This window comes from Convolutriloba macropyga, chromosome 3, assembly GCF_964194025.1.
Source record: "Convolutriloba macropyga chromosome 3, txConMacr16.3, whole genome shotgun sequence".
NCBI classification, from domain to species: Eukaryota; Metazoa; Xenacoelomorpha; order Acoela; family Convolutidae; genus Convolutriloba; species Convolutriloba macropyga.
In genome coordinates, this window is record NC_134470.1 from 40,664,048 (window position 1) to 40,681,621 (window position 17,574).

The 17,574-nt window shown below is 36.6% G+C and overlaps 1 protein-coding gene across 3 annotated transcripts in view; it reads left to right on the forward strand.

Annotated features, from left to right (window-relative positions):
• The window catches only part of LOC142336205 (mediator of RNA polymerase II transcription subunit 12-like protein), a 305,636-nt gene that overhangs the window by 111,508 nt on the left and 176,554 nt on the right, over positions 1-17,574 (forward strand). For all 3 annotated transcript variants that reach the window (XM_075384862.1, XM_075384864.1, XM_075384863.1), the window contains 2 exons: positions 12,759-13,110; positions 14,864-15,006. In XM_075384862.1, coding sequence (XP_075240977.1) covers positions 12,759-13,110; positions 14,864-15,006 — 495 coding nt within the window. The remainder of the gene's footprint in view (positions 1-12,758; positions 13,111-14,863; positions 15,007-17,574) is intronic.

The following is a 17,574-nucleotide window of genomic DNA, read 5'->3' on the forward strand; positions in this document are numbered from 1 at the left end:
ATGCCTTGAGAACAGTATAACAAGTGTATGATGCGCATCCGCCTTGATAGGATGTTTAGTGTCAAAGTCAATTTCCACTAGGTGTCAGAGTCGACCAGAAGAATGAGACCATGAGGCCCGAGAAACTGTATAAACTGAGCAATGCGGCTGCTCTACTTGAGATTTGCAGTCAAGAGGGTCGTTCCTTCCATACTAAAGGACTCCTTGAACAAATTACTGGAGATGATGCTCGGCTTCGTCAAGTTCGACGGGATTCGTTTTGCTGCCGTAAACGTTACGGTAACTTTCGTGAACTGGTAAAAGACGGAGCATGTATGCGGTAACACAAAGTAGTTTTTTTATAATAACTTTACTCATCAAACGATAATAGATGAATGCTTGGTTCCTTAGCGGCCTTGGTTGCGGATGCGGCTAAGTTTGAGGTGGAGTCATCATCTTGTTCTTTGGTTACAACGCCGAGCATGATGTTATCGACGACGTAGGTTTTCGATCCCAGGGGGAATTTTTTGGTTCTCAAGAATTCAGGACCGCTCACCCAGCTACTGGATTGATTGCAAAACCTCAGCGGACATACCACGCGTGCCAGTATCTGCCGAATTATTGTAAGTGGCGACGCGGTTAAATTGGTCCACGCTGTTGAACTGCAAGATCTCACACGATTCGCTATGAAGATGGGCTGTTTATTGGTTCAGTTTAACCACCGAAAGGTTACAAACACTTTCGTTATCTGTCCACAAACACTTTATCCAAAGTAATGGTTAGTGCTCGACAGGTTTCAGTTTTAAACGTGGAGCGAGGAGAGGGGCTTGTAATTCCAACTCAGGAACAGTCATTACCATGGTTGCGACGCCGGCCTTGCCAAGGACAAACTCCAACTCTGTTTAAGCTTCCCCAGAAGTGCGACTTACTTGGGCCCTAAGAAAGCCTACGGCACTGAAAACGTCATGCGAGCTATCGACAAACTAGGCGAAATTTAAGAGGTTGGAGCGCTCCTGAAAAGTTACATCATGTAATAGTGATCTTAGCCAACTGCGGCAGTTCAACGCAACATTCAAGAGATCTGTCATTTGTGTCTTTGGGTAACTAGTCAACGCAACTTTGTCCATTGACACGTCCATTGAAACGTCTTTCAAGATTAAACGATCACATACAGTAAACGGTGCAACAAGACCAACTGGTTTGTATACCTTTGACACGAGACTTCAAACCAGGCGCTTTATTAAACTCTTTGTGATGGTGCTATCAGTACTTCTGCTCTCAAGCAAAATGTCGTTGTTCTGATCCCACTTAAACCCAAGCACGTGCGTTGACTTCTCGTTGGATAAAACATTGACTTTTGGCTCAGTAGATTGAGGAGACTCATCAATGAGGTCAGCCAGATCTGGCACATTGCTTAAAAACTTAGCAAGCTTGAAACCAACTAGATGGAGAAAGTGTACGAATTTCTTCGACCTTATGAGGTCCATCTCGGGGATTCCACTGAATATAGGCAATCGTCCATGTAGAGGTTCTCAAGAGCGGTTTTTGCTGCTTTAGGATACTGTTTAGCATTGTCACGTGCCGTGCGCTGTAGTGCGTAGTTAGCGCAGGCGGGCGAGTCTTTTGCCCCACTGATGTGGCGTGTGTACTGGTGTACCACAGTATTTGATGTGGGGTCATCCCGGCACAAAAGCGCAAAGATAGCTGATCACACGGTAAAACTCTCACTTGGAGGAACGTTCCCTCGATTTCGGCTGATACGGCAAATGGACGTTGTCTAAACCGTAGGAGTACATAGATTAGGTTTCGTTGTAAATCAGGTCCGGTGAGTAACGACTTAAATAGTGATGCGCCGTGGAATTCAGCTGCTGCATTTAGAACCCTACCAACCTTGCCTGACTTGTGTCGGGTTAACAATTGGATGGTGCGGTAGGTACCACTCAGGTTCGGAGGGACTTTAAATCTTGTGGACATCTCTGACCCTTACTACGTAGCCCTTCTCTAAGTCTTTGTTGATTGTATTCGATTATTTTGGCACGTGCCTACGAGTTGGATCGTAGGTCTACTTACTTAAGTGCGCCATACGACTACACATCGTACCAAGACTTTACCTGACTTTTAAGCTCGAAATCCTGCGCCATATTAGCTTTGAAACAAGTCGAAAATAAAACCAAAGACAACCGTGAAGGGCCACTTAAAACCCCGCCTATGGGCAAGCGAAAGGCAAGCTCTTCTAGTAGGCAGCGAAGTACTCTAACGGGCGGATGGCATGATACGCATCTTTTCCGAGTATCATCGGGTCTAGAGGTGCTAGGTGAGGATATGTTTCTTGAAGTGCATTAAGTTGATTACGTCGGCGCCTACATCGAAATTTTCCTTCACGTAAGGACTCACTTTAAAAGGTTCGAATACTTGGTTGTCGGGTGGTTTTACAGTTAATTCTACCAATTTTGTGGCAATAACTTCCTCGGTATTTATACCCTTGTCGTGCAAATCAAGTCTACCTGCGATGCTATTGGACACCCATTAGCTACTGCAAGCGGTATCGCACAGAACTAAAGCCGTGGAGTCTTTACCCAACGAATTAGCCAACTGCAGTCCGGTTACCTGAAAGAGGCCTTCCACATCACTGACAGATGGCATTTTTGTGGTCTTGTTCGATGATTGCCCTCTAGAAGGTTGGCTTTGATTTGCGCCAGCATTGTGATTGCCGTTGTTGAAGAGATTTCGATGGATAAACCTTCTCAGGTCCCTGAATAAAAGTGTTATGGGAGCTGTTGCAACCATCTTTCCTACGTTTCCTTGGATTTCGGCTCTGCTGGAACATACATTTTTCCCTCAAACTTGAGAGCCACACTTTTGCTTCGGCCATTACCTTTGCTCACTGAGTGGGATACTTGTCTCTAAATACCCGACGCTCCCATAATTGGTCGTTAACTTTACCAACAATGAAGCAAGTAGAGGGTGATGCTGTTGCAGCCGGCTTGTATGTGCTTTTTTGCTGTGCTGTTTGTTGGCAGCGAATGTCCTTGAGGCAACTTTGGTCTTGTTTACTGAATTCGTGTTGTCCTCAGTTCTTGCCTTTGTTGATGTTTGTTTAATCAAGTCATATGCTTCGGCCTTCTGCTTCAATCAATCGTTGAAGTCGAGGAGTATCTGTTTAACCCAATGCTTCTGGAACGTTGGGAGTGACCGTTATATTGGGTGGCATTTTTCTGCACTGTCGTGTTAATTAGCGAGGCGCTATTGAAGTCAGCGTCGTATGAAAGACCCCGACAAGACGAGTTGATTGCAGAAAAGTTGATGAGGTTATCACTTTTGCGCATATGTAGTGGTGGTAAAGAGCGGAGTTAGTCCAGATGTGCAATGAAAACTGCCCGTGGCTGGTCAAATTTACGTTCAAGTGTCCTAAGTACACCTTTGTACATTATTCTGCAGTATGCAAATTCAGCGATAGCGGTTTTTGCTTCTCCAGCTACTAGAGTTTTTAAGTGAGTCAGCTTATCATCAATCAGTGACTTTTGAGTCTGTGGCGCTTTTAAATTGCCCAAAACATTCATGCCGCTGCAGGGGGTCACCATTGTACTGTGAAATTTTCCATTGGGGCAGTGGATCTTTCTTCATACTATTGATTGCGTCTTCAACTGTTTTATCAAATCCGTGGTTTCCAAAGAAGGAGCTGAAGTTGAGGTACGTTGGGCCACCCCAAAACAACGCGTGGGCCACCCCTAAACAACCCCAAAAGAACGGTAGATCCATACGTTGGATGGAAAATGCGAGTGACCAAGGTTGGGGCGGTACCAGTGGAAGAACTAAAGGGATTCGGTTGCACGAAGTCTGATGTAACGTGAGTTTGCTGTCTTGATGGTGCTTGCACCTGAGTGGAGGAGTGGTGTGGTGTGATATAGGGACATCAGGGTTGCATAACAGGGCCAGTGGTACGACAAATTGGGTTGCATTATATGGAACTGATACCGGAAAGCGCCGGAGGTTTGGATCCGACAGAGGGTGAGCTGCTTGGGTTGAGGGGACTCTTCTTCGTGGCATGTACCGCTGCTGCGGGGCCGGGGAAAGTTTTGTGTGGGTACAGAGGGTGGTAACTGCTTGGCATTGTTTGCCACAGGTTTATTGACATTTAATGGGAGTGCTGGTAATGTTGGTGCGGGAACAAAACGAAATGTGAGTGGAATTAACGGGAGTTGCCGGGCTGTGGGGTTAAGGGCCGGTGATGGAACGGCGGGAGCGTCTATGTGAGCTTGTGGTTGGTTAAGTGCTGGCAGAACATTGGCGAATGTAATTAATTGTGGCGAACGAGGGAGCTGACCAGGTTCAACTGTCCGGGCTTGCTTGACCTGCGGGCTAGTTGGTCGTCAAACTGCAGACCATCGAAATGCGTGGTAGCCACAGACAGAGTTTGGGGGGTTTAATTGTGCTCGCATGTCAAAGTTTTGGCGGTGGTGGAGGTGTATTTGAGGCTGTTGCTCTTCTTGAATGATGTAAGTTTCAAGAGCTGCATTATCAATTACAAAGTTCCTATTACCGGTGTCTTCCGGCATATTGACAATGAGGCTGATTATGGCCTCAACTTGACCATTTGCATTCAGATCAAAACGGTGCGAGTTAAGAGGTTGAGCTGAAGACGCACGAATAGCAGTGGCTTGATTTGATTGAGAGATGGACTCAGAATGGCGCAAATGCAGTTCATTTGCAACATCTGCTATGTTACCGGCCGCTGACGAAATGACCCAATCTTGAACAAGTTGCTTACTCTTTGTTGTGTTTCTTTCAGTAAACAGCTCGCTCAATTTGGCTGTGTCCGACCCGACTGCTGATGATTTTGCTATCAATTCAGTTTCCCCAATGGTTGCAGCAGCCACCTGCTTGCGATGTTCCCCCTCAAGCTGCTGAATTTCTAGTTCTCGCAATTGCATTTGTTTTCAAATTTCAAGGAGCTGTTTGGCAATGCACAGCTCTGCCCCGTGTTGTTTTTCACGTTCCTCCCTTTTAAGTTATTTCTAATTTACATTGACGCTAGCTTGATCTCTTCGAGGAAGTCATGTGCGATCCTGACTTTGACCGGTGAGATGTACACTGGTCTGCTGTCCCTTTGTCTCGGGCCAAAACAATGTACCCTTGAGCAGCAGCAATATTTTCATATTTCCTAGTTACACTCTCTAACTATTGCTCTAGGTTTTGAGTCTTTTGCTTTATTATTGATAGAGCATAATTCAGTCTTATGCGCCAATCAAAGAGCTCCTCATTCTTATCGATTAGTCTTATGCGGTCTTCAGTCTTATGCGCAAGATCAAAGAGCTCGTCTTCAGCCTTTTGCGCAAGATCAAAGAGCTCCTCATTCGTAATAATTACATTAATGAAACCATCTCTGCACTGTAAAATCAGTTGTTCAATCTTTTTTTCCTGTCCTGTTCATCTACCAATGGAATGGTTGATGTCTATAGATGTTACTAAGTTCAGCCTCTAATTTTGCCCTCGCAGTGTAATATTTTCTGTTTTTTTTCCCTATATTGCCATGGTCTTATAGAAGCGGGATTAATTCGTTGCTACTACAAAAATACTCACATACGCAAACACAACACAAATGGGTTATACCGAAGCCTAGTATGACGGTTTGCCCACCAAACCGCCAAAGAGCAAAGGTGTACAGAAGTACCAGGCAAAAGAAAAGGAAATGCGTCAAGCGCATGGAAGTCGAACGCGCTACGGAACGAGTAGCGGGGCGGGTGGGAGAAACGCTGAACGAGCGACGCACGACGCAACAGTAGAGGGGACGAAAGGAAGGCAAACGTCGGGCAAACTATGCATGAGGGGCAGGAAACGAACAGAAGCAACGGAAAAGCCAAGCAAGGAGCGCACAACGCGGCAGACGGGATCAAAATGCCAGGCAAACAGCGCACAACGAAACGGTGTGCGAACGGAACGGTACGCTGGGCGAACAGCGCACGATAAAACGGGATGCGCACGGGACGGGACGCCTGGTGAACAGTGCATGGCGAAACGGGATGCTCACGGGAAGGGACGCCGGGTAAACGACGCAGGAGATAACTCAACATACTACATTATACAACAAATAAACGGGAAAAAGAAAGAAGTTACAGCAGAGATGGAAACAATACAAGGTGGAAACTGATATAATAAAACTAGATGAACTGCGGAAAACGGACGATCGTGATTAACTTAAGAAAATGGGGAGAGCGAAACGTTTAGTAAAGCACTACTGTTGAGAACCAATCGCAAACTACAAGGAAACACGTGAGTGAACTAAGTCACACCGCCAGTTACCGGGTGGGCTCCAACAACAACGCAAAACTGGGAAACATTCAGGTTACCGAAGGTTCCAGTAGGCTCCGCCTCCACGAACACACGGGTACGAAGCGTTTTCCGGCAACGCTTAGAAATTTTTTTCGGTCGGGAGTGTGTGATCAGGGACCGGATGATGTTCTTATGCGCTCACACTATTGTGAGTGTTTTCAACTCAAGCGCTGTCTTCGGATGTAACGCTCTGTACTCTAAGTAATCTAGAGTCTTTCTGTTTACTATAGCTTCTATGTGCTCATTATACTCTTTTTCAAGGACTGAAAAAAGCTGCAACGGATGATAATTGATGATATGATTTTTGTTGTCTCACCAATGTTAATATAAGATCTATATTTACTTAACTTTTTACTATATTTATTAGTTTCAGTTACTCGGTAATTTTGAATATCTTTAATAATACTAATATTGTTATTAAAGTTATTGTTTGCTTTAGTTTTATCGCTGATGAATCGTTCTGTAAGTGTAGATATGCCAGGATATAATAGTGTTTCACTTGGTGCTGTTTGTTTTGCTTGATTCATTTTCATTAGTAAAACAACTTTCAATTTATTTCATTATATCTTGATTAATTTGACAATGCATCACTAATCTTACTTTGTCTTTATTTTCAACTAAATTACTTTTCAACGGTATAGATATTATTTATTGTGGTATTAACTTTCTAATCTGCGAAGCAGCTTTCCTGATAAAAGTACTTCTAAATTATATAGACCATGAGTAAACATAACATCTATATGTGTGCGAGTATAGTTTTGATTAAACTTTGTTTTATCAGATTCTTGTTTTAATTCATTATATTTAGAGATAGTACCGACTGATACTTTATTACAATTTTGAATAAATTTATCTTCAACGTCAGTAATTTTTTTAGATCAGGCAGTCAAATTATTTGTATTTTCAGTTAATTTTTTAATTGTATTATCATCAATTGAAGATGTGTGTAAACGAATAACACTTGTTAATTTCTTCAAATTTTCTTTTACATAACTCATTTATTTGTATTAATGTATTAATTTTATCAGATGTTTTTAAGTTATCACCACAATATTTTATAGCATCTTTATTTTCAGTGGGAATATGTTAGTTCTGAACAATATTTTTACTATTCATATCAATGCTTTCATTGCCTTCCAAAAATAATTGATGTGTTTTACTTGTTGTTAGATTGTTTGCTGGTTTTAATAATACTTGTTTGCCAACGTGGAATCTGTTTCTTTTCATTTGCATCAAGAAAAATCCCAAGTGATTATAAAACTTTGTTGTTAGATTCCAAGTTAAATTTAGACTTTGGTAACTCTTGTTAAAATACTTATTCTATTATATCACCACTTATATCTTCTTTTTTATAAGTTGGTGGTTGTATTCTTTGAACAATAAATTTAAACAATTCTCTTTTTCAATTAGATGTATATCTTTTTGGAAAAATTCTTATCGGCGTTTCTTACATAATCACCAAAATTAAATGTTGATTTTGTAAGAAATGTTACAGCAGCATTTATTATTATTATTATTGCTTATTTTTATATGATTATTAATGGGTAATATTATCTTTATTATTATTTGTTATTATTATTATTAATATTATTATTGTTGTTATTTTTATATGTTATTATTCTTTTTATATGCTACAATTATTATTATATGTTACAACAAAATCATTTGGCATGTTTATCTAATTGATATTGCCATTTAAACATTGGTTTAATTACTAATTATATGTAATAATGTTTATTAAATCTATCTGTAAATACAATTTTTACATCAGTATATGTTGATTATAGTTACGTTTAAGGTTGTTTAAGTAAAAGTTTCAATTTTTTATTATTTTTACTCGCTACCTCATCAACCCTTCATTTTTCTGGTATCCTACCTTCTAATAAAATTGTTTTACAGCCATTTGTTACAGATATACTAGTTTTATTCATTAGAGCCACAGTCCAGGCATATTTGTTATTGGCATAAGTATATCTACAACTGTTAATATAAATTTATAATTATTATATTCACTTAAAGTTGTTTTATCAATTAAATCAGCAGACCATGCTTCGTCTTTTTATAAAGTCATTATTCTTTCCCCTTGGAATTTTGTTATTTGTAGTGAGAATGTCTCTTTAACTAATTCTTGTTGTTGTTGATTTTGTTGTTTCATTTACTATTATTTTGATGACTAATTTAGTACCTAATTTGTTAACTATATTATCTGCCATAATTAAAAATAAAATTATCTGGTTGTTCTTGTGTAATAACATTTGTTCATTATAGTTGTTTAGTTACATCTAACATCTCATCATATAATCCGCTGTGTCCTGCTTTTGTTTCTTGAATAAGTATTTCTAATAATTCTAATAAATCGTTTGATTAGGACTAACTAGTCCACTAGCATTAATTTCTCCATTACTTTGGTAAACAGTATCATCACTACTACTAGGATCTCTTGCTATCTGCTGTTGGGAAAACAAATTTAACTCTTTCGCTGATCCGCGAAGCGGCTTCGCCGATAGCTTTTTGCATTAAACCTCTAACAACTTTTGCTCTACTGCTGGTATCTGCTTTTTGCGTGTAATTAATATCCTTTAGAAATTTTTTTAAATTATCTCTTTATCTATAATATCTCGTTTAGCTAGATTTTTATTAGTCAAAAACTTTGAGAAACCGTTAGTGAAGGTATAGATATGGTCTTTTACTCTTTTAACATCGGGTCCTACAGATATATCTGCATCATTCATTGTAAATTTAATTGAATATGTATCAACTCAAATTGTTTATTTGTTTGGTGTCAAATTTCTTTCAGAAGTTAATAATCTCATTGCTAACTGTAAGTGTATTGAAATGGTCAACAGTTTGTGGATGATTATTGTAATTAGTTAGTGTTAAGGGTAATGGGATTTCTATAATTTCTAATGCTTTGTTTGATTTCGATTAGCTACACCTTCATTCATTAAATTTATTTGATCGTCAAGCTTTTCATTTTGTTAATTCTGAGTTTTATAGGATCAAATAATTCAATGTTACCACGATACTCTTGTTTTTTTAACTTATCTTCTAATCTGTTCCTTCTATATTCTTCCAGATTGTTTAATTCTATTAATGTTTCTAGATTAGTTTTGGTCATTGCTTCGCTTATTTTATATTTGAGAAAAACCATAATAATAGGTATTTTTTATTACTTGTAATTTTTATAAATCATTGATAAATATTGTTTTGTGAATACATTTTGTATCATTAGAATTAGAAAGACCTAAGCTAAATATTAATGTCAAATCACTCATAGTAAACAAAAACCGCAATTGATGGAAGAAAAACCGCAAATTGGGCATAAATAAGGACATTTTTGTCACTTCAAACGTTAATAGATCTTACTGTACAATTGCTTAATAAGTGAATGATGTCATTAGACAGAGAAAAACATCAGTTAATTTTAAATAAGACATAACCTTTAAAAAAAATTAATATTTAAGAAAATATTCGAGATAAACTATAATATTTCTTATCTCTTATCATTTCTGATCTCTTATAACATTAATAAATCCCTCTGGACGAATGTTTATTGAGAGTGAATGATCCAATTTTAAAGGGAAATTCCAAAGCTAAGTTATGATACCACATCACCCATATAAAAATTCAATATATGATTTATTACAGAAGAACTATTTTTTTTATCTATTCCTAATCTTAATACGAATACGTTACTCCTAATACTCCAACGTATTATTATTTTTACCACTCTATTCCTATTGAAAATACGTTACTCCTATACTTCAACGTAAAACCACCGCTTACTTACATCATTCTTTCAAACTTTTCTAAATTTTTCTTAACTTCATTTCAATATTTCGGAACCGATTGTTCTTCTGCGTCCATCTTGTAATTTTACTTCCACAAAAATTATGAATTCTTAAAGTACAGAAGTTTCCAATCTTACAAACTTTTCAAGTTGCATAACATACCGAAAATGACTCGTTCGGTTTAAGTAATCATCGTTAACCAATCAGTACCCTTCGTTTTCGTAACAAGAAACATGAGAATTTTTTAACTAAAATAATCAAAATAAGGCCTTGTGTGACTAAGGGTATCAATTAACCGATTTCTCACTACGCCTACATGGCTTAAAAGTATCTCATGACCTATTGCCCATTTTTGTTGTGCTGAGCATAACTTGAATTACTCATTGGCTAATGAATATCCTAGAATATAACTGCATAATCACTTAGGTGTGGTGATAATCTAGGATTTTATCTTGATCAATTTTATCGAGAAAGATTTTTTGACCTATTTCGTTTTCTAATTTATGCAGATTTTAACAATCCTAATAGGTGAACGACCTCTTTTGTTAGTCTTAATTGCTATAATACGTAGCGCAAAGAGAGAGATCTAGATGCATTTCATTCATTCATTTTCAATTTTGTTTCAATTTGCTGGTTTGACATGAAATAATCGATTTTGTTCAGTTTTTGTTGACATAGATGCTACATTTGTGAAAAACAGTTTAACTGCAGTGATGTTAAAATTCTTGTTGCTTTAGATGCAACAAGTGCAGATCTAGTTTTTTCTGATATAACAAAATTTTAAGTTTTTTTAATGTTTTTTAAAGAAAAGTTTGTATTTAACAAAAGTTTGTTGTATATTTTTTATACGTAGAACAGCGTTTCACTATTTTTGGTTTATGTTAGTGTAGTTCGTAAAAATTGCTAGTCATTATACAAAATGTTTCAAAATAGTTGTTGTGAGCCAGAATTAAGGAAAAAAATATTTCCAAAAAAAATACGCCAAATAGGCGGTTTTTTGGAATTTATTTTTGATTTTAAAAAAGGGCCTTAAAAAGAGCATTTTTTGAAAAATTTTATTTATTGGCTCAATACCCCCTTTTATACGCTACTGAATTTTTTCGGGCCTTTGTACGCAAAATAGAACGTATTTTGTTCAAATAAGACGCTGTTGAGAAATGACGTAAGTTTTCTCGCTGCATTGCTCGTTTCATTTTTCTTAACTTCTTTTCAATATTTCGGAACCGATTGTTCTTCTGCGTCCATCTTGTAATTTTACTTCCACAAAAATTATCAACTCTTAAAGTAAAGAAGTTTCCACTCTTACAAACTTTTCAAGTTGCATAACATACCGAGAATGACTCGTTCGGTTTATGTAATCATCGTTAACCAATCAGTACCCTTCGTTTTCGTAACAAGAAACATGAGAATTTTTTAACTAAAATAATCAAAATAACGCCTTGTGTGACTCTAAGGGTATCAATTAACCGATTTCTCACTATGCCTACATGGCTTGAAAGTATCTCATGACCGATTGCCCATTTTTGTTGTGCTGAGCATAACTTGAATTACTCATTGGTTAAAGAATATCCTAGAATATAACTGCATAGTCACTTAGGTGTGGTGATAATCTAGGATTTTATCTTGATCATTTTTATCGAGAAATAAAGATTTTTTGATTTATTTTGTTTTCTAATTTATGCAGATTTTCACAATTCTAATAGGTGAACGACCTCTTTTGATAGTCTTAATTGCTATAATACGTAGCGCAAAGAGAGAGATCTAGATGCTTTTCATTCATTCATTTTCAATTTTAATTCAATTTGCTGGTTTGACATGAAATAATCGATTTTGTTCAGTTTTTGTTGACATAGATGCTACATTTGTGAAAAACAGTTTAACTGCAGTGATGTTAAAATTCTTGTTGCTTTAGATGCAACATTTGCAGATCTAGTTTATTCTGATATAACAAATTTAAGTTTTTTTATTGTTTTTTAAAGAAAAGTTTGTATTTAACAAAAGTTTTTTGTATATTTTTTATACGTAGAACAGCGTTTTTTTATTTTTGGTTTATTATAGTGTAGTTCGTAAAAATATCAAGATGTTTCAAAATAGTTGTTGTAAGCCAGAATTAAGGAAAAAATAATTTCCAAAAAAAATACGCCAAATAGGCGGTTTTTTGGTATTTTTTTTGGTTTTAAAAAAAGGGCCTCAAATAGAGCAATTTTTGAAAATTTTTATTTATTGGCTGAATACCCCCTTTTATACGCTACTGAACTTTTTCGGGCCTTTGTACGCAAAATAAAACGTATTTTGTTCAAATAAGACGCTGTTGAGTTTTCTCGCTGCATTGCTCGTTTCATTTTACTCGGTAACACGAGCCTCGATTTGCCAAAGTTTTCTGCCGTAGATAAGCAAATGAGTATTTACATAAACTAACTTAATTTTCAACAATAACCCTGGGTTTCATAAACAAATAATTTGTCATCTAAACTTTTTTCAACTCCTAAAAATTTAGCAAATTAAAGTGTGTTGAATGAGGGTTCAATACGCTGCTGATCGGTGGAAAAATACTGTCTCTTAGCTCACAATTGTTTAGTAAAAGCTTTGATTTTTTGTGTTGGCTGTCATCAAAAAAATATTTCGTTCTTGATTTCAAGTAACTATGCTATGTTTAAGACTGATGCTGCTGTATGGTTTTGGAACAAAGCGGGACGAAGCATTGGCATCTCAGCATTCTGTGATGCGTCAACTCTCTGGGATCCTCACCTCTCAGCACTCCGAAATGCCCACAAATCTTGACGAGTCATCGTGGGCAGACATACGCAACTCATTCCTGAAACTAAGCTATAATGACAGACAAAATGTAGTGGCTCATTGTTATAACCAGATTGTGTATCAACTCGATTCAGCGGTAGATGACTCGTCTTCGATTCGAACCGCGTTGCCTCCGTCTAAGGCGATAGATTTTGTTATGCAGTTGTCGGAGAGTGCCGCTTGTGTATCGCTAATTTTGGACATTGCAGAATGTGTGAGTAATAGCATCGAGTTCACATTAACTTCAGAAGTTTTGAGGACACAAAATTTACTATTATTCTTGCATTTCTTCTTTACTGTGTTTTTGTTAGACAGCTACGACCTATTAGATTTTTTGGCTCTTTTTCCGTTTGTGCCCCCAAGCTTAGTGGGCGCATATTATTAGCATCCCCCAGACGCACGTGCCATATTTTAAAATAATGATTTACTATGAAATGGCACGTGCTCTGTAACTGGGGGCACATAAAGATCCGTTTTTTTGTATTAAAGTAATTTTTCTAAGCCTTTAGATTCGTTGAATCTTTCAACATATATTTGTTAACATTGGTTCGTAAGTTGGTAATAGCTTCAATACAAACTTGCATTCAAATAAGATTTTGTTTGTTCTCGATCTCGGCAGTAAATATGAACTAACTTTCTTGGAATTGGCTTCTCTTCAGCATTAACTGAGGGTTTTAACTGATATGAACCTGAGATAGTCATGATAGACAGCTGAATTGCAATGTTTTGGTCTTTTCTGTTTTTGCCCCCCCCCCCCCCCAAGCTTAGTGGGTGCATATTATTTGCAAACCCCCCCCCCCCCCCCCGACGCACGTGCCATATTTTTACCTGATGATTTACTATGTAATGGCACGTGCTCTCTAACTGGGGAGAGTATAACGTACTAGGGGGGGGGGGGGGGGGGGCAAACGGAATATATCCGTTTTGTGTTTAATAGCAGCCCTCATCTTCTCAGCCGGCTATTATAGCGCTCCAATTTTTACGACTCGAAGAGGAAAAGTCCTTTTTTTAATCAGTTTTATTGGAGTGATTTTTTGGGGTCTTTGCCTATTGTGACTTGCCTATTGTTTTGCGAGCATCTGGATAGCCTATTGGCAGAAGGGAATATTTCTATGGATTTATATGTTTTTTGAAATATTAAAAAATTTAGTAACTTTTTCCAGTTTTTCATTGAACGTTGTTTTTTTTCATAATTTAGCCTAAAGTATTTTTTCAAACTTCACAAGTGGTTTTTTTAAGTACTAGTTGTTTTGATGAAGTTATTTTGGCAGAGATCGTTTTTTCGAGATCTCAATTTAAAAGAAAATTTGATCAGATTTTTTATCATATTTTAACAGATTTGATTTTGTTTTTACTTTTTTGTTTCATGACTTTGTTTCACGATTATCATAAATTAGTGAAGGCACGTTTTGTTTGATGAGTAGTTGGATGGCGTTTAAATGGATTTTCACTTCGAGTCGTTTCCGGAATTCTCCCGGCTATGTTTTTTTTACTTCGACGAACTTTTTTTTGCTTTATCATTTTGCCGCCTTTTCGACATTTTGCGTGAAATCTTTTTGACTTTTCTAGGCTAGTTTCTCTCTTCTCTCATTCTGCTTAAAGTGAATTTGAACATCAGTTGCTCAGCAAAGCAATTCAAAATGAACCGAGTCAGTATAAAAAATTGAAGTCAGAAATAGAAACGGGATAAACCCATAAAGCCCAATTTTAGATGCCCGATAATTGAACGACGTTCCTATAAGTCTTAGTTACCATCTCTAATGCGTATTGGTAATGATAGTATCCCCTGTAGCCTCTCTCTAAGAAACAGAAGTATGTTCAACTACGAATGCCATCAAAATAAATCAGACTTAAAAAATGTTTTTGTACAAAAATCTTTTTTTTTTCAATATCTATTCTTTCAATCCCAATCATGCTTATTGGAATCAACAGCGGCTCTTTTCCTGCAATCTGCCGGGTATGTTTAGATACTGTCGGCGTATTCTGCGATGAATGAGATATTCCCGACTGAGTACTCGAATGCCCTAGTGATGACAGCTGTATCTGCAATGGAAAATTACATGCCCTACCTTCTCATAGCCGATCAAATGGCCGCAACTTTGTTTGAGAGGTCAGAAGTCATTTTTTCTTAAATTTGAAATTGATCTTAAATGAAGTTTGTAGAGAATTCTTTAGTCGTGTGTCTTCTCTATGCTATTTGTTCATACTACCGATTTTTTACCAATAATTTTTCGCCTAATTAAGAATGTTTAATTCTCTGGCCGTAATTCTCTCATTCTTCTGGCCGTAAGGGCCCCGTGGGGCCAAAGACCCCCTCCCACCGTTGCCCCCAGTGTTTCCTCTCCCCCCCCCCACTGTTTCTCCCCCCACAGTTGCCGCCAATCAGCTCCCCCCGCGGTGCACCTCACTAAACCGTGGCTAGCTACTGACCAAGCCCACCGCGGTAGTGAGTAATATATGCTATCCAGTCACCTTAAAAAAATTTGTAAAAATTCACATAAGTTCACATGATTTTAACTTAAAACTACCTAATGGTGGACTTACCATTTTGTTTTGTGTTTAAACCGTAAATTACATAATTTTTACATTTTTTGAAAAGACACTGGAAAGCATATATTACCCACTACTCGCTTTTAAATCAATAATAAAATCACAGTTTCAACGATTTTTCCATAACGTTAAAACAAAAACCAAATTAGGCACTTTGCATACATATATATCCTTTGAGTGAAACGCATAAAATTTGGTTAAATTAAGCCATCCAACACATGTTGCATCTAAGCTAAATAATGAATCTCTGTTTACAGGTGTACTCGAGTGGAATCATTCTAGAAAAATCTAGCAGCTTTTTTCATTCAAAAGCTTTTTCAATTCAATTAAAAAAGCGTGATTTTTAGTAAAACAAGTAAGCGATTGTTTCGCTTTGTAGTATAGGAGTAACGTATTAAGATTAGGAATAGAGTGGTAATTAATAATACGATAAAAAATTGGTTTTTTTTAATAAATCGGAGAAATATTTTTTTCATCGTAGGTCATGTGGTATCAAAATTTAGCTAAGGTTTTTTTTATTTCTGATGATATCAATCACACTCAAACCATCAACTGTCAAAGATTTATTGATGTTATAATTGTGAAAAATGACCATTTTCCTACTCAATTTTGTGCTTTAATAAATCAAAAAAGTAATTTTTTATAGGACATGTGGTATTAAAATTTAGCGTAGGTGTTACTCCTTCTATTGATACGAAATACAATCAAAAAATTAATTTTTTATAGGTTGTGGAATTAAAATTCAGCTTACCTTTTTCTCTTTCTTATGATACAAATTACAATCAAAACAATACAAAGATTTATTAATGTTATAAATGATAAGAAAATGACTTAAAATTGTAATTTTTCTTGAATATAAAATTAGCGGAGCTATGACAGGGTCTTAATTATAACAGCGTAAACTAAAAACACTAATAGCATTAAACAATTTAGCATTAAACTACTAATTTAGCATTAAACTTAGCCAAAACACTAATAGCATTAAACAACAAGAAATAGAATAAATAGATTGGAAGATAAATTCAAACGACCAGAATATTATATTGAACTACGAAATGCGATGAAAATAGTTTGCGCGGTCAAAATGTTTGCGTACAACAATCAAATTTTATCTTCGCTTTTCTGTTCCTTCAAAACCAATCGATGTTATGGGAATTAATGGTGGCTATTTACCGGCAATCTACTGGGAATGCTTAGTGCTAATTAATAGCCGTCGTCAGCATCTCAAACAGCTATTATTTAGGCGCTCTCCTTTAATTCCATTTACCTCTTGATCACGTTTTTCGTTTTATATAAGTCACGATTGTAACGTTTGACTTCTGACTTACTTCACTCACTGTTTCAACTGAATGGATTTTAAATTCTTTCAAGCATTGATTTACGCAATTTAGTGAATACGGTCAAAGTCGGAAGAGCAAAATCAAAAGAACAAAAGAAACAGGATAAGCATATGTAGCGCGGTTGTTAAGTCATAATCGGTTATGTTTCAACTAAATGGATTTTAAATTTTTTCACTGATTGAATTTCGCACTTCAAATGCGGTCAGGGTCCAAAGAGAAAATCAAAAGAAACGGGATAAACCGATAAAGCCCGGTCATAAAGTCTTTTTGAATTAAGTTATCAAAGTTCATTAGAGCGATTGCTAGCTGATATTAGTATTAATCTTAATACCCTTCAGTTTAGAAGCTGAAGTAAGTATAGGTTTAGAATCTAACTGAAACTGCACACTGAATTAAAAAAAAACTTTGGAAAAATATTTGTCAATTTCCTTCTTTTTTTTCTTTCAATCCCGATGTGCAATCTGCTGGCTATGTTTTCTACTTTTTTAGATATTAATTTAATTCGCTTTCTGCTATCTATTGCTGATTTTATTTTAATTTGTTCTAATTTAATTCGGTTTCCGCTATCTGTTGCTGTCTTATATTTAATTAATTCTTTTTAAAAAAATATCGGACTTAAAAATATCTGACTGAAACTGCACACTGAATTAGAACAGTTTTTGAAACTTTGGAGAAATATTTGTCAATTTCCCTCTTCTTTTCTCTTTCTGTTTCAATCCCGATGTGCGTCTAGCGCGTCAACGGTGGCTTTTTGCCGGCAATCCGGAGTTTTCCCCACTTTTCGCGTT